Here is a 27,289-nt window from a genome sequence, read left to right on the forward strand (position 1 = left end):
GGAGAACATTTAAAGCTTTCATCTTGCTGGGCCCCACCCATGGAAATTCTGAATCAGGTGTGGGTGGATGGAATCAGTATGTCCACAGAAACCCTGTGCTCAGCCTGGTTGAGGGAGCACTCAGCAGGCTGTGGGGGCTGGGTAGCGGTAGCTGATGGCTGGGGCAGTGGGGGTGGATGGGGCAGACAGTTGAGACCTTTTTCTAGCACCTGATGACAATTCGTTGTTGGGGTGGAGGAAGGGAAGGGGAGCCCAGCTTTGTCCCAGATTTCTGACTTGAGGGGCAAGAGAACTGAGGAGGAAGAACAGGTTCAGGGTAGGCATAGTGATCACTCAAGCTTGGGATCTGTGAGTGTCTGAGGACAGTTAGAGGCTGACATCTGGAAGGCAGTTGGAAATGTGGTCTAGACCCATGGAAAGGTCTGGGCTAGAGGACTCAGTGGTGCACAGGTGCCAGATAGTTTTGGAAACCATGTTGTGAGAAGAGACTGGGAAGGACTTTGGGAGACCCAAGGGGAGGCCCGAGAAGAACCATGTGGAACGAGGGGAGAGGAGGAAGAGGGGGAGCACGGGGTCGCCACTCTGGCTCAGCTCACCCAGAATGTGTAGAGTCCCTTCCAGGCCGCAAGGCGGCTGGGGAGGAAACTGGTGTCATTCCATGTTCCACGTAAGGTCTTCAGTCGCTAATGCCAGTAGACCCCTCGGATAGGTGGGCGGGCAGCCTGAGAAGATGCTGCTCTCTCACCTGCATGTGTGGGGTATGCACATTGGGCACATGCCTGGAAACATGACGTCCTAAGGGTCTGTGCGCCTGAAGCCTTTGCCTCATTCCCAAGCCTCCCATGGCTTAGGGACGCCACGATTTCCCACTGTAGGGGGAGGATTCCCAGGAAAGGTGTGGGAGATAGGCCTGCCCCCAGATGGTTGTCTGAGTTGGGAGGCTCCTGCTCCATGAAAGGAGCCACACTGGGGAGGTCACATGAGAGCTAGTCACTTTGTTTGCAGGGACTGCGTTTGTTTGTCTAAATGCAGTAGAGTTAGCTCTTTCTCCAGTTTGAAGTGTTGCCTTGTGGGTAAAGGAATGTGAGGAAGAAGGGAGGGACCGAATGGGTGTAACTTATGTGGAACTGGGTAAACTTTGGTGTGTTTACTTACCAGGCTGGGTTTCAGCTGCAGGGCCCTAAATGACTGGCAGCTTTGCTGGTAGAGGCACCAGGTCCAGCAGGGTGTGGGTGGCCCAGGAACTCAGGGGGGCCAAGGAGGCTGTGTTCACTCCAGCAGAGAGGCAGACATTTGGTCCTATAAGCCCTAAGACTGCCTACCATTTAACACTATCTTGAGCTCGAGTAAACCAGTGAAGCAAATCTAAAATGAGTTCTGGGAGGGCCTGTGTGCCAAGTAGACTGTTGCACTGGAGAGATCAGAATTCTTTTCAGGGCCAGACTCATGTAGTTAACAGGTAGTTCAAGTAGGAGTCCCTGGCCCTGGCTCCCCTGAATCCTTGCCTTTGAGACTCTCTGTGTGGTAACCTTGTGGTATCTGTGCTTCAGTTTGGGAATCAGGAAAACAAAAGGCTTAGATGGTCCTAGGGGTTTCAACATTACTCTCAGACCCTGGGCTTCTGTGGAGGACTTGATGCACCTCAGCCGCAGCCCAGCTGGGCTCCCACCTGGACACCTTCATTTCACCTCTTTCCCAAGTGAGCTGCCACTGTTCCACTGGAGTCAGCTTTCTGCGTCTGTGGGAACATTGACCTTGGAGTAGACAATCTTTGCGGACACTTTCAGATCTAAAATCCTATAGCGGCCAATTTGTGAAACATTGGAATATTCTGTTAATGATTTCAGCTTTATGAGGTTAGCAAGAAATATTTTTCAGTAGCAGGCCTGAGGTAGAAAATGGTAGCCCATGGCAACAAGGATACACGGAGCTTGGGCATCTGTGTCTGAGAGGTGTGTGTCTGTGTGTTTGTTTGTTAGGCTCTATCCACCTATTTGCAGGGGTATGTGTATCTAAGTATGTGTCACTGCCTGCCAGGTCATGCTTCCATTCTCTCTCTCTCTCTCTCTCTCTCTCTCAAATCTTGCCCTCCCAGGCCATAGTTCAGCAAGCTCCTGCTCTTAGCTAGCCGTCAATAATTAAAGCAACCCAAATAACTTAGGAAGTCATGATTGATATCCAACCAATTTTAAATATATATATATTTATTGGTTAAGTGAGGCAATTTATATTAACAAACAGATTAATAGCTGTGCTCCTCTACCAACTTTGCCCAAGTCTAGTACTGAAACCCTGAACTATGTTTCATACTTATCATTTATTTCCTCCAACACCTTGTTATGAAAATTTTAAGTGTAAAGTTGAAAGAACTTTACAGGGAGCATCCATCCCACCACCTAGATTCTAGCATGAACATTTTACCATACTTGTCATATCACGTGTCTATCCATCTTCCTATCCTTCTATCCAGCCCTCAACCCATCTTATATGTGGAAGCATTTCAGAGTAATTTATATATGTCAATATATGCCCTCCTAAATATTTTAGAATACATATTGTTGAGTTCCACATTCATTTAGTTCTGTGTGTAAAATTTCCAGACAACAAAACACACAAATCTTTTTTTAAAACTAATTTGAGAGAAAGAGGAAGGGAGAGTGAGAGGGAGAGAGAGAAACATCTATGTGAGAGAGAAACATCAATCCGGTGCCTCCCATACTCACCCCAACTGGGGATTGAACCCACAACCTGGGTATGTGCCCTGACCAGAAATCGAACTCTCAACCCTTTGGTGCTTGGGACAATGCACCAACCAACTGAGCCACGCCGGCCAGGGCCAAAATGCACAAATTTTTTTTTAATTTTTTTTTTTAGCATATCTTTATTGATTTCAGAGAGAGAGACAGAGACAGACAGAAACATCAATGACGAGAGTCATTGGGGATCGAGCCCACAGCCCGGGCATGTGCCCTAACCAGGAATCGAACCTCAATCTCCTGGATCCTAGGTCACTGCTCAACTGCTGAGTCACGCCTGGCTAGTCAAAATGCACAAATCTTTTTTTTTTTTTTTTTAAATATATCTTTATTGATTACAGAGGGAGGAAAGGAGAGGGAGAAAGAGAGAGAAATAGAAACATCAATGATGAGAGAGTCACTGATCAGCCGCCTCCCACACGCCCCCAACTGGGGGTCAAGCCCGCAACCCAGGCATGTGCCCTGACCAGGAATCGAACCCTGATCGACGCTCAACCACTGAGCCACGCCCGGCCAGGCTTGCATAAATCTTAAACCTTTGTTCTCTGAGGTTTGAAAAGTGTTTAGCACCTGTGTAACACAAACCCCATCAAGGTACCGAATGTTGCCATCACCCCAGATACAACATTTATGCACCCGTTCATGCCTCTTCATGCGCCTTCCCAGTCACTCCCAGGCCCTCCCCACCGCCAGAGGCACTACCTACCATATGTCAGTTTTACCTGCTCTAACACTTCATTTAAAGGGACTGATACAGAATGTACTTGTTTGTGTAAAGCTTCTTTGACTAATCCTGATGCTCTAGAGACTCATTCAAGTTTTTGCTTGTATCAGTAGTTGATTCTTTTGTGGTTAGTAGTATTCCATTGTGCAAGTATACCACAGTTGCATTTCTCTCTCTTTTTTAAACTTATTCTCATGTTAATGGGCATCTAGCCTGTTTCCAGTTTGGGGCTATTATGAAAACTGGTGCTCACCTCAGCTCTCCTCCTGGGGAACTTGGAGGGTTAAACGCGCCAGCCTTTCAGGCTTCCTCTAGATCTGGGACCCTGGGCTATTGACTCTTTAGATTCAAGAGCTGTCCTAGGTATTGCTTAACGTCTTCATGGGGGTGCTTCCCAACTCTTGTCCTGACTGGCCTGGCTATGTCCCAGGTCACTAGGGTGTCCTGTAGGGATGCCCTGTTGATGGAAACTACTGAGACTTGAGCAAAGAGATGCACATATGCACATGTAGCTACAGGTCAGTGATTGGCCAGTTAGAAGGAAGACCATGGTGACTATGAGAAGATGTCTTTCCTTTTTGGTAGCCTAGAACTGTGCCAGATATAGGCATCATAGATGTTCAGCAAGTGCTAAATGAATGAATGAATGAATGTATGAATGAATGAAGTGAATTTACAGGCTGCTACAGAAGACTTAGATGTGGGGTCTAGGTAGAAGGGCAAATGTATTCAGTGCATGATGCAGACAGCTGCCTGGAGGAGAGAGAAGAACAAATGATGGACCCTGTGATGACAGCTGCAGTGTAAGCACTTGGCAGTCACCCTGTCTTTATCTTGAACAGCATTCAGGTACCACTGGTAGATTCTGGTACCACCCTCTTCCTAACATGTGGATTATTAGGCATATGTATTAGTCGGCCTGGCTGCCATAACAACATACCACAGACTGGGTGCTTAAACAACAGACATTTAGTTCTCACAGTTCTGGAGGCTAGGAAGTCCTAGATCAGGGTGTTGGTAGGGTTGGTGTCTGGTGAGGGCTTCCCCCTTGGGTATGGACAGCTGCCTTCTCACTGCTTACCTACATGGCCTTCCATCAGCGCATCAAGTGAAGAGAGTGTGTGTGCGAGCTCTCTGGTGTCTCTTCTTATAAGGACACTAATCCTGTAAGATCAGGGCCTTACGACTTCAGTTAACAATTTCCTCATAAAGACCCTACCTCTGAATACAGTCACACTGGAGGTTAGGGCTTCAACATTTGAATTTTGGAGGGGGCATAGTTTAGTACCTAGCAGAGTGGTTCTGCCTGAAGACTTGCACATCAGCACTGGGCCAGGTATACTAATGGCTTGTTGGGAACTGAGCTCGGCAGCTCCATCTGCACTTCTGCATTTCCCACAGCGGGAACCCTGGGCTGCTGACCTGCGTGGTAAGACTGGGATAATGCTGCTGTAAAGTCACGTCTAGAGCGCTTTGCAAAGTGCTTTCAAGTACACAGTCTAATTTAACCTCCCAGCAAATCTGTGAGGTAGGTATTGTTGTACCCATTTTATGGATGAGAAAAATGAGGCACAGGAAGTTCAGTGTCTGGTCCAGAGCCTTATGGTCCATCAGTAGCGAACACAATCTCTCTGTTCCAACTCTTGCAGGCAGCGCTCAGGTCTTCCCTTTAGAGGCACTCAAGGACTCCCTGTCACTCCCAGGCTCTCAGCTTTCCAGGTGTATTTAGGAGACTTTAGGAATCCTGTTGCCTAGAAAATGAAGTGGCCAGGCCTGATGCACCGCACATGCACTGGGATCCCCTCCTAAGCAAGAATTAGGTGAAAGTACTCCTAATGAAGGAGCTGACCTGGTGGGCAGAAACAGACCTGGTGGGCAGAAACAGACCTGGTGGGCAGAAACAGACCTTCCCGAGTCTGATCACCAGTGACCGTCTTGTTAAAGCACTGAGATTAAGCCTGTCTCATTGTGTCCGTCAGTACAACAGGGTTTGGATTCCCGATCCTGAGGAAGTTTGGAAATCCGCTGAAATAGTGAAGGACTACCGAGCCGGTGACAAGGTCCTGCGACTCCTGCTGGAGGATGGAACGGTAGGGTCCTTGCTGGCTGTGGGTACTGTGATGTGTGAAGGGGCAATGGGGGGGTGGAGGGGGTGGGGGTTCCCTATGTGAGCCGCCAGGGGGAGGGCACATGAGGGGGCACCCAATGGCCAGGTGGCGCCGTGGGTGCGCTCACTCCCCCTTCTCTCCCCACCCAACCTGCCCCCACCCCATGCTGCCCAACTGAGGCAAAAAGTGCCCTTCCTCAGCGGGGCCTCTCTTGTACGAGCTGCGGGAGACAGGCCTGTGCCCAGTGCTGCACGTCTGGGAGTCAGCACTGCTGGGAAAACACTGAATGGCCGTTGGCCACTTTGGTTTCCTGGGTCTCGGCACAGAGACTGGGCAAAGACGAGAAACTCAGAGGGAAGCAGTTTGAGCCCGAGGCGTAAACTGGCAGAGAACAGCAAGGTGGGAAGAGGAAGAGAAATGGGGCGCAGGAGGTGCGAGAGGATAGCAGACAGAGAGAGAGCCAGGCTGTGAGTGGATAAAAACATGAAAGAACTGGGACCCCCAGGAGGGAGCCTGACGGGGCGATTAGGGAAGTGATGGGAGGTGGGACACGTGGACCGGAATGTCCAGCTTTGTATGACATCACGAGGGGCCTCCGCCAGTGTTGGCCAGGGAGAGACGGAGGCTGAGCGGGAAGCTCAGCAGTCCCCGTGGTGGGTGGAGTGTGTTGGCGGGGAGTCCTCTCAGAGGCTGGGTATGCCTTTTGATTACCAGCTCCTGCAGAGTTACCTTTGCTTTAATGATCCATCAGGAGTGGTCCTCTCCCTCTCCAGTGCTAATGACGTCCCGCTGGATCCATAGCTAAGGTGGCCTTACCTTTTTAGAAACAAGTATCTGGATGCAGAGCGGGATGGAGGAGTCCTGATCCATCTGGATGGCAGAGTTGTTCTGGGGAGGGTCATATGAATATTAAAATGCTGGAATTCCCAAAGCATGCAGGTGGCCTCTATAGAGACAGGACGCTATTTCCAATAAGAGCGTCGTGGATCGGGAGTCATTTCCTGAGATAATGGGATAACGTAAAGGTCACATCCTCTAGTCTAGAATCAGAATATCTGGATTCAGATCCTGCCACAGCTGCTCGCTAGTCTGTGACGGTGAGCCCCTTGGTCTCCTCATATGTAAAATGGAGTTAATGACAGCCCAGCATCGCAGGAGGGTTGCTGCAGATTGAAAGGTAGTCCAGGTGTGCTGTGCAGGTGCAGCAGACACGTAGCGAGAGGATGCTGGGTCTCCGTTCAGCCTTTCCCTCCCCATCTGAACCTCCTTGCAGTGCTGGTGGAATGTCTCCTGTGCACAGCCACGGTTCTGATTAGGGATCAGATGGCCCTGGGAGAAAAATCTCAGACAGCAGCTGCAGTGGCGGCTTGCTGCTCTAGTGATGTCAGCAGGGCTTCAGGTGGCAACATTCCTGGCCCTGAACCAGCTGCCCGGAGAAGGGGAGAGGCAGGTAAGATGGCAGGCAGCCAGACCACTCTGTAACGTGACTCTTTGTCTCTTCCACGAAGGACAGAGCCTGCTTTGTGTAGGAAAATGGCACCTCTTCCCCCCCACTGTCAATCTGATGTTCTTCACATTTTCTCCCCTGCCCAGACTGTGCTCGTGTCTGTTCTGGTTGTCTCTCTCTCTGTCTCTCTCTCTCTCTCACACACACACACACACACACACAGGCTGAGCTAGAAAATGAGGCTGTTAATTTAAAACAGATAACAGGAAAACTCAGATAGGGAATGTAAAAATTATGTATCAACAGCATTTTTCTTGATTCTATTCTCAAAATAAAAGTATCGATGAAGAATATTCTGTAAATATAATTACATCGACAGTGGAACAGGCAGCTGCTATGAGGACTCATATCCAGTTGTCCTCAATTGCCCTAAGCCGCTCTTCTTACACAAAACACAGAGCAGGCAACCAACAAACCGAACCCTTGTCAGCGGCGAAAGGAGGCATCACGGTGCAGGCTTCAGAGTCAGCCAGACACGTATTAACTGTGTGACCTTGGACAAGGAGCTGAACCTCTCTGAGCCTGTCTCCCTATCTTGATTAGGGTAGTCATGCCCTCCTTGGAAGGCAGTTTTGAGGATTAAGTGAAATACCAGTGCTGAGTGCTGGCACAGGGTCTGCGCAGTGGGTACTTGCTAAGGGGCAGCTGACTCATCTTGAACTGGCCGAGGCCCAGGTATCGAAAGGAAGTCAGCCTGGGAAAGTGGAAGGGAAACAAGCTTGCTGGGTGACCTTGTTCAGGTCACTGCCCCAAGCTGTGAAATGGAAGTGAAGGAAGTTAAAACAGGTAGCCACCAGGTCCCTGGAGGCTCTGACATTTCTAAGGCCCAGTCATCTGAGGTATGGACGTCATAAGGCATGCTAACCTGGTCTTCATTCTGCTCAGGCAGCTACCTCAGGAACACAGGGTGAAATACAGCAGAGCAGAGGCCAGCCTGGGCAGGTTACTCAGCCCAAGCTGAGGAGGGTAGACACAGGCAGCCCTGCAGGGGGAGCCGTGAGCCCTCGGGAACACTGGCAGCCTCTCTTGGAGAGATTGCCACCTGCATGGACCCCTTCAGACACTTCTCATCATGAAGCGTGTCAACTTCCAATAGAGCTTTACAGCCTTAGAGCTGCAAGAGACCTTAGGTGATCATGTCATTTTTAGCAGCAGAATTCTGTTTTCAAACCAAAACTTGCATGGCACCTAACGTCTAAACCACATATGAGTGGGGTTCCTGTAGTAGGATTGGGAATGGGGCACCTGATCTGTCCAGCCAGTCTCTTCACAGATGAGAGAAGAGAGGCCCAGAGAGGGTGAGCGACTCGTCTTAGGGCACACAGCCAATACTCCAGTCCCTGGGCTCCCACTTTTTAAAAGTCAGCCATGAAGATAATTTTCTCATTGCTCTACATAAGCTTTGTTTTCATTGTCAAAGGTCACTCTGAAGGGAGGGAGGTAGGACAGACAGTGGTCCAGCAGAAACACCAAACATCTTTCACTTCCAGACTTGAATTTATTTTTTATCCACAGGAGCTGGATTATTCCGTTGACCCGGAATCTCTGCCTCCGCTGAGGAACCCTGACATCCTCGTGGGAGAGAATGACCTCACAGCCCTCAGCTACCTCCATGAGCCCGCAGTGCTCCACAACCTCAGGATCCGCTTTGCAGAATCCAAACTCATTTACACCTACAGCGGTAAAGAGAGTGTTTCTGGGAGAGCAGGAACGGCGCTCAGTGCATGCTTTCCAGAGCATCCCGATTATACATTTCATGTTGCATTTATACGAGAAATGCCAACTTCTGTCAAAATGTGTAATCACACCTAAACATGTGCCCACATTTCCATCTAAAAGGCACAGACATTTGATCTTAGAGAGTTTGTTATAAAAAGAAGTATCTGGGTGGGGAGAATTTACAACAAGAGCTAAGGTTGGACTACCAAGAAAAATATATATGGATCAAGCTTGTGTTTGAGCTTCTCAGTGGATTTGATAAACGTATTACTTATTTGGGGCAATGATATTATCATTGTATTTACTTTGAGAATTGCCAAGCCTCTCAGTTTTAGGGCAATCTCACCTGTCATCTCCTTTAACCCTCTCAAAGTAGCCTAGACATGTAGGTGGCATTGGCAGGGAACTGATTCAGCGCATCATGTGACCTGCCCAAAGTCACACAGAAGGTTTAGTAATTGGCAGAGCTATGGTAACAGTAAGAATCCCATCACTGCATCTACCATCTTTTCTCAGGAATCATTTTGGTGGCCATGAATCCTTACAAGCAGTTGCCAATATATGGAGATGCCATCATCCACGCCTACAGCGGGCAGAACATGGGCGACATGGACCCACACATATTTGCCGTGGCAGAAGAAGCGTACAAGCAAATGGCCAGGTAGCCTCCTGCCAGGCAGGGTCTGCTCTTGCTCTCGTAATGCTTCTGTATTTGCTGGGTCCTCACTGTGGAAGGGAGACCTCTGGCTTGGTCTCATTAAATGTGACCACCAGACTGGAGGGGGCACTTGGTAGAGCAGACTATCTATACCGAGTAGCAAGTGACTCTCAGTGTGTACCTGACCTGTTTAAACCGAGTTTCCTGGGCTTGTTCCTTCTGGGTAGTCAAAAGTTGGTCCTACCAATCTGGGACTAGCAGACACTCCTCTTGCAGTGTGTTAGGTTGGAGGAATGAATACTGACTGGTTCTCCACTGTGAGATGTTGAACCTTTTTTAACCTATCCAGGGCAGCAGAGCCTAATGGTAGATGAACACAGGTCTCAGCTATAGATTGGAGGTTTTATCCTAATTTTGCCACTTGTTTTGTGTATGGCCTAGTGGAGTTCTTGCTTTGCAAGCAAACATTTACTAAAAGCCCCCTGTGGACCAATGGCCACACACACATTCCTGCACAGCATCCTGGCCCCCTCGGAATAGCCCGTGATGGAGATGCCTGGACAGTAAACAGAATCCAGAGTCATCCACACAGTCACCCAGCATGCAAGAGGCTGGGATTTGCACTCTGATTTTTTGACTCCACATGTAATTTCTTTTTCCCATAACCACTCTCTTTTGGCTTCAGTGTCCTCATCTGTAAAGAATAAAGAATAAAACCACCTTATCTTTGTAGATCCTTTTACAATTTGCAAAAGGACCTTCACAGACAGTGGTCTTTGAGTCTTCCAGCACCCCAGTGAGGTCAGCTGAGCCACCACCATTGCCCCCATTTCACAGATGAAAACCTGAAGTGAGGGGTTTGGACCTGCTTATTATTTACCATGTAACCTTGGGCACAGTGCCTGATCCCCCTCAGCTCCAGGGTCCTCACCTGTGAGCTGGATGCTCAGAGAGCACCCATTCCAAACTCCATTGCTTGTAATCAGGAAAAAAATAATGGTTGCTTAAACAAAGTAGACATGTGTGGTTCTCTCTGGCAGAGGAGTCTGATGAGCAGTCAGGGCTAGCACAGCACTTCTGCCAAATCCTCAGGGACCCGGTGCCTTGCAGCTCCCTGCCCTTGGGATGGGACTCTCATCCTCAGGGCCAAGCTGATGCTTAGCTGTTTACTCCAAATGCTCGGTGACAGAGTGTCCCGGGTGAAGGCTGTGCTCCTGGTGAAGGAGACTTTCCAGAAGCCCCATAGAGCACCTCTGATCACAGCTCACTGGCCAGGACCTACTCACATGGCCATTCCCAGCCACAAGGGAGCCTGGGGTATGTAGTTTTTCATATGGGCAGCACCGTGCCCACTAAAAATTGGGGCACAGTCCCTAGGAAGGAAGCGGAAAATGAATGTTGGGCAGAGAATTACCAATTGATAACCAAATACCTTAGTTTCTGCAGCAGCAAGTTTCCTCCCACCCCTAACACGCCCGTGGTTCTGGGATTGGCCCTAGCTCCCTGCAGGTCCAGGACATTGGCATGATTAGCATCCCTGGCTCAGAGCCGGAGGGGTCAGGGCTGCTCCTGAGCACCAGCAGTATGAGCTGCTTGGAGCTGCAGGGCTGAGCCAACTTCAAGCTTGAAAAGCCAGGTTTCTCCAGAGGTCAGTTTGTCTAATTGTAGTAGCAGAACAAACATAAGATGGGCTCCAGTGGGACTTGCTGAGGCTAGACTGGGATCAGGAGAGCTGGCATTAATAACTCCAGCCCCATTGTACCTGACCAAGGGACGCTGCGGGTGTCACTCACCTCAGAGACTTTGCCTCCTCCTTTGAACCAGGAGCTCTCTCTCTCTCTCTTAGGTCTCCTCTGGCGTTCACAAGGGAAGCTGTGTGCTCTGTGCCCTGGGTCAGGCCACTTTACCTCTCTGAATCGCTGTCGTATTCATCCATAAAATGGGTATAAGTGGCATAGGATTTTTGTGAGGCTTGCATGAGAATCCCTGTATTCACAGAGCCCCTGACACATAAGCCATACCAGATACACAAAATGGCATTAAAATAAGGTTCTGCCATCAAAATCTCATGATGTGAAAAGTAAACGCATTCTTTAAGATCTCTAAATTAGGCAACAGAGCGTTTTGGCTTATAGTACACTTATGTTCCCAAGCATATTTTGAATTGCTCTCCAAGTAACATCTTTATAATATTTTTATATTTAAGTGGGAATGTGCAAACAGGAGTTGGCATTGGCTTGAGACTGCTTTCATTAGAGGCTGCTTGCAAAGGTGGCCCGTGGCTGGCCTCCGGGAACTTGGATTTCAGGAGGGTTCTCACCATTTCTTAATTGATAAGAGCGGCTCACTGTACCAAAGCTTAAACTTGTGTAAACAACGTGGCTCATGCCGCACATCCGCTTTCCTCTGGGCACCTGGAATTTTGGTATCCGTTAGGGGATGCCCGCGTGGCCAGCCCCCAGTAGAAACTGGGCACTGAGTCTCTGATGTGCTTCTGAGGTAGACAGCATTTCCCACGTGTGGTCACTGCGCTGCTAGGAGAATTAAGGGTGTCCTGTGGGACTCCACTGGGAGAGGACCCCTGGAGGTTTACGCCTGGCTTCCCCTTGACTTGGCCTCACGTGCCTCTTCTCTTTGCTGAGTTACTTTGTATCCTTTTGGTGTAATAAATCCCAGCCATGGGTACAACTAAATGCTGAGTCCTGTGAGTCCTAGTGGATCACTGAACCTGGGATTGGTCTTGGGGACCCTCATGCACAGGAGACAGAGCAGGACACAAACTTGCGTGTTCAACATGGTCACATAGGAAAAAAAGACTAGAAGGAAGTTCACTGGGATGCTGAAAATAGTTACTTAGAGCATTGGTTTTCAACCCGTTTCATCCCATGGCACACACAAACTAATTACTAGCATTCTGCAGCACACCAGATAAATACATTTTTTGCCAATCTGACCAAAAAAAAAAAAAAAGTAGATAGAATTGTGATTGATTCACACCAGACGGCTGTTGTTGTGTTGGCTGCTGTCATTTTTTTATTTGACAATCTAAGGGAAAAGAGGTGAGTGCCTCTTACTAAGCAGTCGGGTATGGCATGTTTTAAACATTCTTGCGGGAAAACCAGCGTGCCCGCTGCGCCGCATGCCAGCTGAAAGTCGCTGCTTTGGATGAAACAGTTTCCCTTCCAGCTTGTCTGAATTTTCCTCAGTGAGTAGATGTTGCCTTTTTAATAGGAAGAAATGAACATTTTAAAAAGTCCTTTCATTTGTTTGCTTTAGAAACAATAAAAATCAGTCAATAATCGTGAGCGGGGAGTCGGGTGCTGGGAAGACAGTGTCTGCTCGCTATGCCATGAGGTACTTTGCCACGGTCAGCAAGTCGAGCAGCAACGCCCACGTGGAGGACAAGGTGCTGGCATCTAACCCCATCACTGAGGTGCGTGCCCTGGGGCGGGGGGGCCGTGGCGTGTGGTGATGGAGAGGTGGGCTGGCTTGTGTGTGTGCCGTCCTGGCTAACCACAGCTCCCACCCTCACAGACCAAAGATGCAAAGGTGGGAAGGAGCCTGGAACCCTGTTCTCTGGTGGGATTGGAGGAGGTGGGGCAGAGAGTGCTGCCTCTGAGGCTCTCCCCCTCTGCCGGCTGGGCTAGAAATCCTACCATCAGATTTCAGGAGTCCCCTGTTTACATTTACATCCCAGGGGAAATCCCCTCAACCACAGACTCCAGTGCACTGAGGCCAGTGGAGTTCTCCAGGCAGCGGGCACCAACTTTCCTGAGCTGTCAAATACTCAGGCATTTTATTATGAGCTATTGTAAAACCTACGGTAGTTTGAAATCAGTCATGGTGGGAGTATCTATCTACACCTTAAAAATTGTCAGATGCCATATAGCAAGGCTCTTCATCCTCCCCTCCAGCCGATTCATCAGCGCAACACTGATGGTCAGGAGTGCGGGAGGCCAGCCCGGGAACAGCCAGGGGTGAGGCACAGTCCTCTCCGAGGAAGGGGCGTCTGAAAGGCTCAGGGGAGGGCCTGAACGCCAGCTCCGGCTGCCTCGCAGAATGGATAGAGGATCTGTTTGGACTGATTTGGAAATGGAGCAAGTAACTAAGAACATTAGATTTCTAGACTGCTCCTCTCTATTTTCTCCTCAGTGAGTATTTATCAGACCACCTATTTTGTTTAAGCCACTGTGCCAGGAAATATGGGGCATAATGGGCAAGTATAAGACCCAGTCCCTAAGTTTTAAGACTCCTCTAACGGGCATATATCCAAGTTAAATAGAAACATAAATCACTGTCCGAGACAGCAGTAGAAAAGTCAAGGAGCCCTGCCCTTGTTAATGCCAGTGGATAATTCTGGGTGATTATTTGTTCAGGGTTGGCCTTGCCCACTAGCCTATAAGCTCCATGAAAGCAAGACCCTGTCTATTGGGTTCACCTTTGCCTACCAAGCATGTGGCCCATAGCAGGGGCTCAGTAAATATATGTTGTAATGAAGTATGATGACCAGGCAGGAAGTAGGGTGTATGTGCATAAGCAGGTACTTCTAGATCAGGGGCCATTTGGACATTTATAACATCATTCAAGGGCCATACAGAATTATCAACTTAAAAATTAGCTATGAATAAAGCTCCTAGATATTGAATTTTGAGTCCTGCCTGTGGTTGCCTTGGCAGGGCCAGACCAAATGATTTTGCGGGCCGGATGTTCCCCACCCCTGTTCTAGATGAAGGGTGCTCAGGAAGGGAGATAGGCAGAAGAGAGACAGAATTCAAAAATAGAAGTAAAAAAGCTAAAATTATGCTCAGACTGTGGGAGGGATGGGAGAAGGTAGTGTTTTGGTTGAGTGGAAATTTTGAGTAGGGAAGTGGTAAGGGCTAAGGACAGAGATAAAGACTGAGTGAAGGATGTGGACTTTTAATTGAGCATTTATACAGTTTGGGGTATGGATGAGTTGAGGTACTTTATATTACCTCATTTTCCTCCCACTTCTGTAGGATGCGTATTTTCCCCGTATTACAGAAAGAGATGAAATAACATTTCTAGCACAGCACAGATAGTAAGAAAGGAACCTAGGGCCCTAAACACCAGAATCTGTGCTTTTCCTGGTCCTGCTCAGTGTCCCCCAGCAAGATTGAGGGGAGCCCTGAGTGGCGGCTAAGGGAGTGCTGTGTTCCCTGTAAGCCTCGGGCTGCTTTCCCACACCCCCCACCTCCGTCTGCTAGTCAGACCTCCCCCAGCATACAGGATTGAATTTTACCAAAACTGTTCCAACAACGTTAATGCAAAGATCTTCTTAATTAATGTGGTCATTTCAAGCGAGTCCTGTGCTTTGCAGGCTGTTGGGAATGCCAAGACCACCCGCAATGACAACAGCAGCCGGTTTGGGAAATACACAGAAATCAGTTTTGATGAGAGAAATCAAATTATAGGAGCCAACATGAGAACTTACCTGCTGGAGAAGTCCAGAGTTGTCTTTCAAGTAAGGATAAAAATATTAGTTAAATTTCCCTTTTCCTGACTTTTAGAGTATCGTTTGCATTTGTATACCTGTTAGACAGCCTGCATTGTTCTGTGACTTGAATAGAGTATATCCCTGTCTTTCATTTGCAGTTTGGTATTGTTGTTTTTTCTGTTTCTTAAAAAAAAAAAAAATTTAATTGAAAAAACTTTTTAGTAAATTTATTTGGGCAACATTGGTTAGTAACGTATATAAATTTCAGGTGTATAACATCACAGTACGGCATCTGTATTCTGTATTGTGTGCTCATCACCTGAAGTCTCATCTCCCTCTGTCACCATATGTTTGACCCCTTTTCCCCGCTTCATCCTGCCGTTGCCCTCCTCTCTCTCTGGTACCCACCGCTCTGTTGTCTGTATCTATGAGTCTATTTTGTTTGTTTGTTTGGATATAGTTTTGTTGTTCATTTGTAGCTTTTTGTTTGATATCTCACACGATTGAAATCATATTGTTCTTATTCCTTTTCATTGGGCTTATTTCACTTAGAATACTCCCAAGATCCATCCATGTTGTCGAAAGTGGCAGTATTTCAACCTCTTTATGGCTGAGCAGTATTCCATTATGTACATGTACTATATGCTTTGTAGCCAGTTTTCCATGGAAGGACATTTAAGCTGTTTCCGTGTCTCGGCTACTGTGACTAATGCTGCAGTGAACATAGGGGTGCATGTATCTATTTTTTCAAGTACAGTTTACATTCAACATTATTTTGTATCAGTTTCAGGTATACAGCATAGCAGTTAGATAGCCATATACTTTACAAAGTGATCCCCCCAATATTTCCAGTGTCCACCTGGCACCATACATAGTTATTACAATATTACTGCATCTATCTCTGCTCCTAAGTGTTTTCGAATTTTGGGGGTAGCTATCCAGAGGAGGGATTGTTGGGTCATACAGTAGCTCTGTTGTTAATTTTTTGAGGAGCTCTCAAAGTGAAAAACAAAAAAGTGATGGATAGATGAAATATCAGTGGAGTCGTATGTCCTAGAGAAAACATTATGACTTTTAATTTGCGGCACTTAAAAAAATCATTCAAGTTTAAAAACCAATTTTATCTTTCTAGAACATGAAAATCACCTGAAACAGACAAAGCTGTTAGATGGGCTTTCCTATGGGGAAGAAGATGGGATGAGAGCTGGTGAGGGGAGTTTAAGAGAAAGGCTCTTCATATTTTCACTATAAAGGCTTGTGTGTAGCCCTGGCTGGTGTTGCTCAGTGGTTGGTGCACCGGCTGGAACAACAAAGGGTCACAGGTTTGATCCCCGGCCCTGGTCAGGGCACGTGCGGGAGGCAACCAATCAATGTCTCTTTTACTCTCTCTCTCTCCCCCTTCCTCCTTCTCTTCCACTCTCTAAAAATCAATGGAAAAAATATTCTGGGTGGGGATTAACAAAACAAAACAAAACAAAACAAAACAAAACAGGGTTGGTGTAATTTGGGGACTTTTCTTTCTTTTACAGTCAGAAAATGAACGAAATTACCACATTTTCTATCAGCTTTGTGCATCTGCACAGCGGTCGGAATTCAAACATCTTAAATTGGGTACGTGATGGATGGTATGTGGAAGAGTTTCTCTTTTATGTGGGGGTTTAAATTCTAGGTTAATTTCTTCTTCTTATAGTAACATCTCTTAAGAAATAAATTCTGTTCAAAGATATAAGATCCTTGGGTTTTGGGGTAGAATTGGTGCCTCTAAGGAGTTAGATTAGGGCTGATGGGTGGGGTGAGTCCAGGGAGTGGGGAGCCCTTCAATCCCAGGCTTCTTTTCAAAGGTCATGGTGATTGCAGTCATCCAGCTAGAACCACCTGAATAAGGCCTCCTGACAACTAGAACTTACTGCTTTAGGTCCCCAAACTTTTCTTTTTATCTGAACTCCTGGGGTGGTCATTTTTCTAATGTGCATGACATAGTTTCCTTCTGAGATAGAGTACCTTTATCATAGTTTGAACTTCCTTGATGACTCAAGGTCACTATTATAGGAAGTCATAATGAAGTCACATGAAGATAATACCCATGCCTTGTTCGCTAAACAGAATGTGAATTATGAACATGAAAGAGCTTTCTGAAGGGTAACCTGCTGTTCAAATATCAGGTGCACATGAGGTCATGCTCTTGTTTTTGAGGATGGCTTTATAAGGGTACACATATCAAAACTCATCAAAGTGTACATCTTAAATGTGTGTGGTTCATTGTACATTTCATTAAACCTCACTTAAAAATATCTGTGACACAAACATTTGTACAGAAATTTGACACAGAAAGCTGTGTGATAAAATTGTTAGGTGTGGGATCAAAGGCCGTGGGTTTTGGAGTGAGGCCTGTATTTAATTTCTTGCCCTGCGATCAGTGCAGGACCCTAAGGAAGTCACTTCTCTCTCCTGAACCTCGGCTTTTGAGTCTAACGTAGAATTCTAAGGAATAAATGGAAAATGTGTGTAATATCCTTAATGTAGCTTATTAAGAACGTGTCTTCTTTTGATAAACATATATGTCCAAGTTTTTGTGTTACAGATGTAACAACCTTACTTTTGATTTCAGGGAGTGCAGAAGAATTTAATTACACAAGAATGGGAGGCAGCACTGTCATCGAGGGTGTGAGTGACAGAGCTGGCATGGTGGAGACACAGAAGACCTTCGCACTGCTGGGTAAATGAGAATGTCCTGTCTGAGGGTGGCCATTTCCTTTTCTAAACAAACAAACGGCAGGGATGCCCAGCATGCGTGTATCCTGAAGATTCCAAATCAATCCTAATTTTAGAATGAGCCAATCAGAACATGGTTAGAGGCCAAATGATGAAGACTGAGCCTTCCCTGGAAAACATCTGGCCATCAGCTCCTCTGTCCTTGGACAAGGCTCTAGAGGTCTGTTTACTGGATTCATGGGTGGGACCAGACGACCCCACTGTAACTTCAAGATTGCCATCATCCCCTTTGCCTGGCCCTGGGTCATCAGGGGACTTCCATGCTTGGACACACTGTGGTGAAGCTAGATGGCTTCATGAACTCCACAAGTCTTTTCCCATAAGCAAGAAAACTCTATGGAATTCATCAACTCTTCTCATTCTAGCATCTAGATCAAGGGCCAGTTGATGTTTTCTTATTAGGCTTTGCAGGCAGTGTAGCTGATGTCACAATTACTCAGCTCTGCCACCAGAGCTTGCAAACAGCCATAGACCATACTTACACAAATGAGCGTGTCTGTGTCCCAGTAAAATTTTATTTACAAAAATAGGTTGCCATCTGCCGACCTTTGGTCTAGGACACTTTTTAGTGATTCATGCAGTGAGGTCATGCTTTCATTAAATGTGTACTGATCTCTGACACAGCATGATACAGTTCGTGAACCATTTCAGACAGTATCTTTTCATCCTCATGATATCCCTAACACCTACCGAGTTGGCTACTCCAAAATGGCCCCAGCGTACCCCTCCCAGCACTGCGCCCTGCGTGATTCCCTCCCATGAGTCATCAGTCTGGCCTTGCCCTATGGCTTGCTTGTGATTATAGCACATGGCAGTAGTGAGACCTCATTGCTTCTGATGTTGGTTCATAAAAAGCTCTGCAGAGCCCACCTGAGCCTGTTGGAAATGGCCCTGGGAGAAAGTAGCCACACATGTGCATTCCATTTCCTTTAGCATTTAGGGCCGGCTGTTTTGTGCTTGGAGGGCTTGGGGGCAGCCTAGGGTCTCTGTTCCAGTTGCCATCCCGGTGCAGACCAGGGAGCAAGGGATACCCACCTGAACGAGTCTGCCCACCTTCCTCAAGCCCCTGGACTCACTGCAGTGTTGTTACCACCCCCTGGTGCTCACCCCTGTCCACCACCCCCGCACTGGGCTCCTGACCTGGCCAAGCCCTGCTCACGACTGGCAGGCTCTGCACCGTGATTTATTGGAGTCAGACACAAAGTCCTTCCCAGTAGCTCGTTTGGTTCATTTTCAGCTCCAGGAAATGTACTAATCCCTTTGTGATGATCGAATATGTCATGCATTCATAATTTATGTTCCGCCCCCATGAGCTGGGGTGCCAACGGGAAACATGGGGCACACTCCAGTTAGGATAAAAGGAGGCGGGTTTGTTTATGAAGGGAGCAACTATAGCAGTGTGGATGGGGCTGGGGGAGCTATGAGGGGCAGTAGGAACCTGGGTGCAGCTGCAGAGCTGTTCGCTGCACCTTCCCATTCTGGCACAGGGGTGTTATGGAGCCTGAAGGAGGGTTGAGAAAGTCAGTGCCGGACCAGGAGCAGTGACCTTACCTTAGTCGGCAACATAGCCTCAGGCAGTATTACAGCAAAAGAGACTAGACAACCAGCCCCTCTCTCCTGCTCTCTGACCTCCTGCCACAGTCCCCACTGGTCAACCAGACACAGGTCAGCCCCCTGGGGCAAGTGAAGTCCATCTAGCACCCCACCATAGAAAGGATTCAGGGAGCTTGTGAATAAAAAAGAAAAACACATTAAAAATAAAGCAAGTACATTACAGAATAAATGGGAGCTGAGTCTCCCAGGGACCTGACATGAAATGGTTACCTGGATATTAATTTTTGTGTGGAACTTCATGGCAGCCATGGCAAAAGGGGAGATCTAGTGGGAGGTAGAGTTCACATGTGCGTCTGTACAAGTCAAACTGGAAAGAAGTGTGAGCCGGGTTCTCCCTGGGTCCCCTTCACACTCCCTGTCCCAGCTCTTGGCACCAATGGTACTGGAGTATCTTAAAGGAATCCAGGTATTATTTTACTAGTGATTAAGTATGAGAAGAAATGCAGGACTCCTAATTTGGGAAAATTTTTGTTTTCAGGTTTCAAGGAGGATTTTCAGATGGATGTGTTTAAGATCCTGGCAGCCATCCTGCACCTGGGCAATGTGCAGATCACAGCAGTGGGCGAGAGGTCCACAGTTAGTGTAAGACGCTTGCTCGTTCCACCTTGCCTGTGTTGGGAGGGTCAGCAGTAGAACTTCTCAGGGCCCCCTGCTTTTGCATTTTAGCACGAGGCACCTTGGGCCAACTGGGGAGACCAGCTTAACAGGAAGAGGAAAGCAAGGGTTTCCACGGTTGCCTTCAAAGAGGAAAGCCTCTTCCCCTTGCAATGGAAGAGGAGGGGGGAGTGCATCTTCAATGTGTTTTTCTTTTATTCAACAAAATTTTCTGAGCACCTACTATGTGCCAGGCACTGTGGTAGGCTCTGGAGAAACAGCAGTGAACAACACAATACACGATGCCCCTCGTGGAGCTTTTGACCTGAGAGACAGAAGCGGAGGAGAGGAGACAGTAAACAATGCCAGGCCCTGGCAGCTGGTGGTGGCAGTTGAAAAGGAAAGTGAGGCACAATAGGGGTAGACAGGAGCTGTGCCTTTTGTGTAGGGCATTTTCCGAATGCCCCATGCAAAAGACCTCCTCACACCTAAATCTTCGTTCTTTCTGAGGCGGTGGCTGTGGGCAGAGGCCCGGCATAGGAGGTGAACTGTGCCTGTGTCTGGAGGAAGAACATTCGAAGAGCAGAGAGCAGTCAGGGTGAGGCCCTCAGGCAGGAGGTGTAATATACAAAGTCGGCCTATCCAAGGACGAGTGAGTGGGAGGAGAGGCCAGAAAATGGGGGCTGTGGGGTAGTGCAGGTGCTCTAGGGCCTGAACGGCTCGGGGTAGTTGTAAGCAGAAAGGACACTGCCTACCTCCTACACTCGCCTAAATCAAACACCAGTGGGGCTGACTCCTCTCTGGATTATACAGTGCCACCTAAGTTTCGTGACAGGTTTCTTTCTTTAATGGGCATAAGGTGAGTTTATGTGTGTGTCTCCTGTGACAAATATTATGAGTGGTTCTTGGTAGGGGGTATGTGTTTTGTTGTTCTCATCAATATCCACACCAAGAAGAAAAGAACAGAGTAAGAAGTGTTTCTGTGAATGCAGATGGCAGAGGTGTCCTGTGAAGGGCAAGTGCAGGCTCAGTGCTGCTGTGGCCCCTCCGGCTTCACTCCCAGGCCTGACTGTGTCCCGTGAGGCCGGGCATTCTCATGCCAGCTCAACTTCATCTCAAGCAGGCCTGCATGGGGGGCCTGGGGTCCCTGGCTGGGTGGGCCAGTGCAGGTTAGGTGGCTGGACCTCCCTGACAGGGCTTGTGCTTGTTTTTAAAGGGAGATGACAGTCACCTGCAGGTGTTCTGTGAGCTCCTGGGCCTGGACAGTGGTAACATCGCTCAGTGGCTGTGCAATCGCAAAATCATCACGACCTCTGAGACAGTGGTGAAGCCCATGACCATGCCCCAGGCCGTCAACGCCAGGGATGCGCTGGCCAAGAAGATCTATGCCCACCTGTTCGACTTCATTGTGGAGAGAATTAACCAAGCGTTGCAGTTTTCAGGCAAGCAGCACACTTTTATTGGTGTTTTGGACATTTATGGGTAAGCGTCTCTTCTGTGAGCCTGTCTTTCCCTGTTTGAATGTTGAATGCCCTTTCTTTTTAGATCATTTGGTTCTGGTTTCTCCTTGGTGCTTCATGTGATCAGAGAGATGGTATTCTCTGTTTTTGCATGCACGGGTGTTAAGTACAGTCTCCTGGGCCACAGTGTCTTATTTGGTGTGTTAATTAAATGCTAAGTTAATAGTGGCCACCTCGAGGGCTCACCGAATACCAGCGACTGTGCTGGGTGGTTTCCATGCGCCTCCTCACTTGCCCCTCAAGCAGCCCTGTGATTATGCCCGTGTTAGAGACCAGCAGCCACGGCCTAGAGAGGCTCAGTAACCCGCTCCTGGCGGCTCTGCTGGCAGGAGGACCCAGCACGGGAGGCTCTCACCCACTTCTGTCTCCTGATCGAGAGACCCCATGAGGTGTGGACCCCGATGTCCCTTTCCCGTTTCACAGGGAATGACAGTCCCAGAGGTCCTGCCCTTGCCCAGGCCCATAGGCCCGAGGGGGACTCAGACCCAGGCCTTTCACCAACCCCTTCATCTTTCCTGGATGCTGAGGGTCTCGTATTTGCCTCAGCCCTCCCCCAGGATCCCCACATTGGAGTTTCGTTCTTCCGCCTTGTCCTTGCCCCATCCTGCTTTTCTAAATCCCGGGTCAGACTCACACTAAAGATGCTGGTGGAACAGCCAGAGGGAGTGCCCAAGGGCGGGCCAGCAGGCAGGTGGGCTCTGGGGGCGCCGCTGGCGTTCAGACGTTTATTTGTTGGCACCTGGCCTTCCATGCCCAAACCCTCCCCCTCTCAGGACCAACCCTGGTTTCTCCACAAGAAAAGAGGCAGATTGTCCCATGAAAGGCATCATAGGGCACTTACCCACTGGGGGGAGTAGTCAGTCTCCCAAGCCTGTGAAAAGCAGCCCACTCCCCTCCCCACACGGGGAAGGGCCAGCAGAGGGGTCACATGAGCCCAGGTAAAAAGGGCGCCTCAGAGAGTTAGTTTGTTTAATTTAAACTGTAAATTAATACATGTGACTGCCAATTAATAGTACAAGTCAACAGTTATAAATACTGATGCATTGCCAGGATCATCTAGTAAATTATTTACCTTTCCTTGTTCTAAAAAAAGTATGTGAGCAGCCAGTAAAAATGTAAGTAGACTGGCAAAAAGGAACAGTCCTGCTTCGCCACAGTCTCCTCATGGTGGAAATAGGTGATTGTTATATTATTCTCTGTTTTTTTAAAATGTCTTAAAAATAAATAGACCTTATAGTTTAAGAATATATTACTTCATTCATCCAACAAATATCTATGTGCCAGGCACTGTTGAGTGTAATCTGTGAACAGCATAGACACATGGCCCCTGCCCTTCTGGGACGTAAATTTTAGAGGCATTGGCAGCGGATTATTAGATGGGGATGATTCATTTGAAGGGAACGCGCGGGTGGTTACCTGGGGATGGGAAGAGAGGGGGCCGGCTGAGTATAAGGAGCAGTAAGTGAGGAGAACGGCATGGAGGCAGGAGTCAGACCCAGGTATCTGAATTTTTTGGCTAAGTGCAAACCTGAGACAGGAGTAATTATAAATTCACCAGAACTTAAAGCACATGTTAAGTTTTAACTTTAAAATTAAATTCCTCTTCAGAAATTATAAAAGTAACATGCTTGCTGCCACCTGTAAGTTAATGGTACCCCTCCAAAAAGATAAGCACCCCCTCTTAAGCAACAGTGCTGTTGCCTAGGGCGAATTCTTTAACCCTTTCTCCAGTATGCTCATGTCTAGATTAGCCCTGTTCCACATGCACCCTGAAACCTTGGAGAGAACTGAGCTCAGTCTGACCTGGAAATAGGGCAGCCTCACAGAAGAGTTACCATCACTGAGAACATTTAAAGATGAAGCCGTGGGCTCCGAGGTGTCGGCTAGGAACGACTTGGGGGCTTGTGGCCCCCCAGCCAGTGTGTTTATACTTTGGATGCAGAGCTGTAAATGCCTGAGGCTGGGAGGTGAGCTCCCTGGGAGGGAGCGCTGCAGCATGCTGGACGTGTGGCCCTGAGAATGTCACAGAACCTCTCCCAACCTCAGTTTCTGCATCTGTGAGATGGGGCCTCTGTCTGAGGGTTATTATGAAGATCAAATGGAAGAAATGGTAAAGACATTGTAAGAACCACGAGCATCGTTCAGATGTGAAGCGTTGTCATAGCTAATGTATTTCTGGCATTCTGAGTCATAGATTTACGTCTTTCCATGGGTTTTGAACTTTAGTTCTGAGGAAGGTGGGCAAAAGGGCAGAAAATAATCACTGATGATTGACATCCCCTACCCTCTGCTCTAAAAAGCCCTGCCTTTGGCCTTGACTGTTGGCCCTGGAGCACAATGAGGCCTGTTGTCCCTCCCCCAAGCCCAGCCCTGGCCTGTCTGCAGTGTCCAGCCTCTGGACCCCCCAGAGTACATGTGGAACGGGGCTGTCAGAGCTGTGGAGGTTCGGCTCCTGCTCCCAGTCACCCTGGAAATGTTTAGAGAAAGTCAAAGCCCTTAAACTGCCCAGGAAGCCTAAACTGAGCCAAGCTGGCACAGTCGAGTGACACTCTCAGGGGATTCATGGTTGGCGCTGGCAGGAACCCCAAGAGATTAGAGTAATGAAGAACCAAAGCTTTGGAGGCACCAAGAGCTGGGTCAAATTTCGTGTCTGGCACCATTTGCTGGCTGCCGGCCTCTGCAATGGTTACCGTCTCCTCTGACCCTCACATGTAACAATGGGGTCACTGTAGCCCTCCACCTAGGGTGGTGGTAGGGTGCCATGAAGTGATGTGTACTGATGCTAATACCTAAGTACTGGGGAACTTCCTTCTGGCAGGAGTGTTCACCTGGCTAGGTGGTGAATTTGGTGCCTGAGTTTTGTTCAGCCAACAACACGTTTTACAGAATAGGGTAATTCACATTAAAGTCCAGGTTTCTGGCTTCTCTGGAGAATCAGGTGATCTAACACCCTGACCTGCATTAATCCATGGCCACAGCTGGCGGGAGCTGAGGAGCAGCTGCCCCGTTGGACAGTCTTGTTTGCCACGCCCCACACAGCTCACCAGCTGTTCTCTCCAGCCTACTTCCCCTCTGTCACCTGCCTGCCTCCTCTCAGCCCTCAAGTTTGTAACTCCAGGGACAGCCGTTGAAAGTCTGATGGTGGAGGCAGAGTCATGTCTGCCTTGGACCTGATGGGGCCTGCTGGGCTATAGGTATTAAATGGCCTTGCCCTGTTCTTCCAAGAACTATGAAATCACCCCTGGGGGAGGCAAAACTGCATTGCCTCACCCTTCCACAGGCAGCGAGTAGGGAGTAGGAAAGAGCATTGCTCTCTTACCAAAATCATTGGTGGTGTAGTCAGGCAGGCTCACAGCAGAGTCTGATATAGCTGTGTGACCTTAGGCAACTTTCCTGACCTCTCGGAGTTCTATTTCCTCATCTGTAAAGTGACGATACTGATAATAATGCAGCTCTCAGTGCTGCTGTCTGAATGAAATGATCCATGATATCATTTCATGTTTCAGTGCCTGCCTCAGAGTGGGTGTTTTGTACATACCAAGTTCCTTCTGAGGCAACCTAGGAATAGCTGATTTATAAACTGACTGCAAGCTTTCAGGTATATTTCAGAAAACTTTCAGAAAACAAACTTTTAAGTTATGAACATTGTCCAAAAATACTGACCAATAAACAAATGTATACGTCCTCCAAGTTACATTTTAACTTGTTCAAACTGCTTTTCAGCTTTGAAACCTTTGATGTGAACAGCTTCGAACAGTTTTGCATCAATTATGCTAATGAAAAACTGCAACAGCAGTTTAACCTGGTAGGTGACTTTTCTGCCTTCTTGAAACTCATTCTGAGCCTTGTGTGCAGGGAACCTGGAAAGAGGCACAGCCAGGCTGCTTCCCTCTTCAAATTCTGGTTAGTGAAGGAGCCACACGCTGGGTCACTGCACCACCTTGTGGCTGTATCTGAGATCACACCTTCCCACCCTTCTATTTTATCTTTCGGAGCCACCTGCCAACTCTTCAGTTCCAGTTCCCTGTCTGTCATTCTTGGATACAAACTCCCCATGCATGCAGACCAATGGTTTAGTTCATTTCCTGAAGGCCCCACATCCTTGTAAAAAACTGTATCCTTGCACCTGCTGTTCTTTGTGCTGTAACCCAGCTGCTGTTCCCATCCTTTCCCCATCCCTTCATCTTAACCTGCTGAACTCTCTTGCTTGTCTTTTGAAATTCAGCTTCTCCCACACAACCGCAAAGAAGAGATAGAATGACATCATGAAGAGCATGGACTTTCGCCCAAACCAAACTGGGTTTGAATCTCAGCTGTACCACCTGCGTCCTCTGGGACCTTGGGCTCTCTGAGTCTCAGTTTCCTCACTTTGAAAATGGGTCAGTAGCCTGACTGGGTGTGACTCAGCAGTTGGGCATAGACCTAGGATCCATGAGATCGAGGTTCGATTCCCGGTCAGGGCACATGCCCAGGTTGTGGGCTTGATCCCTAGTTGGGGGTGTGCGGGAGGCAGCCGATCAATGACGACTCTCTCACCATTGATGTTTCCATCTCTCTCTCCCTCTCCCTTCCTCTCTCTGAAATCAATAAAGATATATTTTATTATATAAAAAGAAAATAAAATGGGTCAGTAGTGTCCACCTAATATTGTTGCAAGGAGACTGTCTAACGTTGAATCATACTCAGTGTTTCCTTTCCTTCCTTTTCTTTCCCCCACATCAGTCCATGTATAAGCATCACATCTCATCCTATTGCAAATTTCTGTTTCATTAGCATTCTAAACGATTCCTACATTTCACATTTAATAACCACAACAAAGGCTTCTTTCAAGTAGATATGCAGCGTAAAGTGCGTACCTGCAGGTCCTGCCCTCCCCCAGGATTCCAGTGCCACATTTTCCCCAGCACACACCTTCTCCTCTAAAAGAATACTTGTGTGAGGCGGCCCTGCAGATAGCGCTCGGAGGCTGCAGATCCGCTTTCCTCCTGCTCTTCCTCTGCTTTTCTCTCTTTCTCCTTTTTTGGAGTCATCTGTCAATGTGCCCAGCCTCCTGGGAGGGGTAATGCCTTAAAATGTCAGCACAAAGGCCATACTGAGTGAGGACTGTCTCCCAGCTCCTGTCCCATAAACCTGGCCGCTGCTGGACCCCAGCGCCTGGTGGCCTTAGGGAGCTCAACAGCGACAGAGCCAACCCTCCACCTTCCCCTCTTGGCCTCCTTACCCTCCATGCTCCTTTCTGTGGTTAAACCACCACCACTGACTCAGTGTCCTGGCCTAACGTTTGTCCTAACTTACGGCTCTTGGTCATCTTTCTCCCCCAGAGTCCTCTGTGTCGCCTACCGAGTGTCCCGCCACAGCAGAACTGAGTCCTGACTGGCCTCTCTGCCTCCAGTCCTGCCCTCCCCCCAAAATGAACCATCTTTCCAGGTTCCATCCTGGTCCTCCCTCCTCACCCCCGCCCCTTCTCGGGTCCTCACTGCCCCTAGGAAAAGGCCAGAGGACCCGAATTCTCTAGAGTACCTGAGGGTCTTGCATGCCCCCGCCCTCCATCTCACTGTGCTTCCCCATCGCCCCCTTCACTGCTGTGCTCCCTCTCTGGCCGGTAGGAGCGGCGCCCAGTTCTCAGCCCGTTGTGCTCCCTGCTGCTCCCACTGGATTCTTCTGTGGGAGGCTCTCTCCTCGCTGCCCCTCCCCTCCTGCCACCTGCAGCTGGGATGAGCCTGAGCCTGAGCCAGCCCTCTGGGAGGCCTCCCTGACACCCTTACAAGTGGTGAACAAAGCTCTCCAAGTTGTTGGCTTCTCACACTGGCCCACAGCCAGCATTCTCGGGCAGGCTGGCTCCGTCCTGGAGAGCAGCAGCGG

The 27,289-nt window shown here is 48.4% G+C and overlaps 1 protein-coding gene across 1 annotated transcript in view; it reads left to right on the top strand.

Moving 5' to 3' along the window:
• MYO5C (myosin VC) overlaps nucleotides 1-27,289 on the top strand; it is an 82,962-nt gene that overhangs the window by 7,017 nt on the left and 48,656 nt on the right. The window contains exons 2-11 of the mRNA XM_087821401.1: nucleotides 5,460-5,570; nucleotides 8,611-8,776; nucleotides 9,331-9,475; nucleotides 12,749-12,905; nucleotides 14,811-14,954; nucleotides 16,457-16,538; nucleotides 17,536-17,643; nucleotides 19,792-19,895; nucleotides 21,124-21,389; nucleotides 25,151-25,232. Coding sequence (XP_087677527.1) covers nucleotides 5,460-5,570; nucleotides 8,611-8,776; nucleotides 9,331-9,475; nucleotides 12,749-12,905; nucleotides 14,811-14,954; nucleotides 16,457-16,538; nucleotides 17,536-17,643; nucleotides 19,792-19,895; nucleotides 21,124-21,389; nucleotides 25,151-25,232 — 1,365 coding nt within the window. The remainder of the gene's footprint in view (nucleotides 1-5,459; nucleotides 5,571-8,610; nucleotides 8,777-9,330; nucleotides 9,476-12,748; nucleotides 12,906-14,810; nucleotides 14,955-16,456; nucleotides 16,539-17,535; nucleotides 17,644-19,791; nucleotides 19,896-21,123; nucleotides 21,390-25,150; nucleotides 25,233-27,289) is intronic.

Source organism: Miniopterus natalensis, chromosome 1, assembly GCF_054644295.1.
Source record: "Miniopterus natalensis isolate mMinNat1 chromosome 1, mMinNat1.hap1, whole genome shotgun sequence".
Classification (NCBI taxonomy): Eukaryota; Metazoa; Chordata; class Mammalia; order Chiroptera; family Miniopteridae; genus Miniopterus; species Miniopterus natalensis.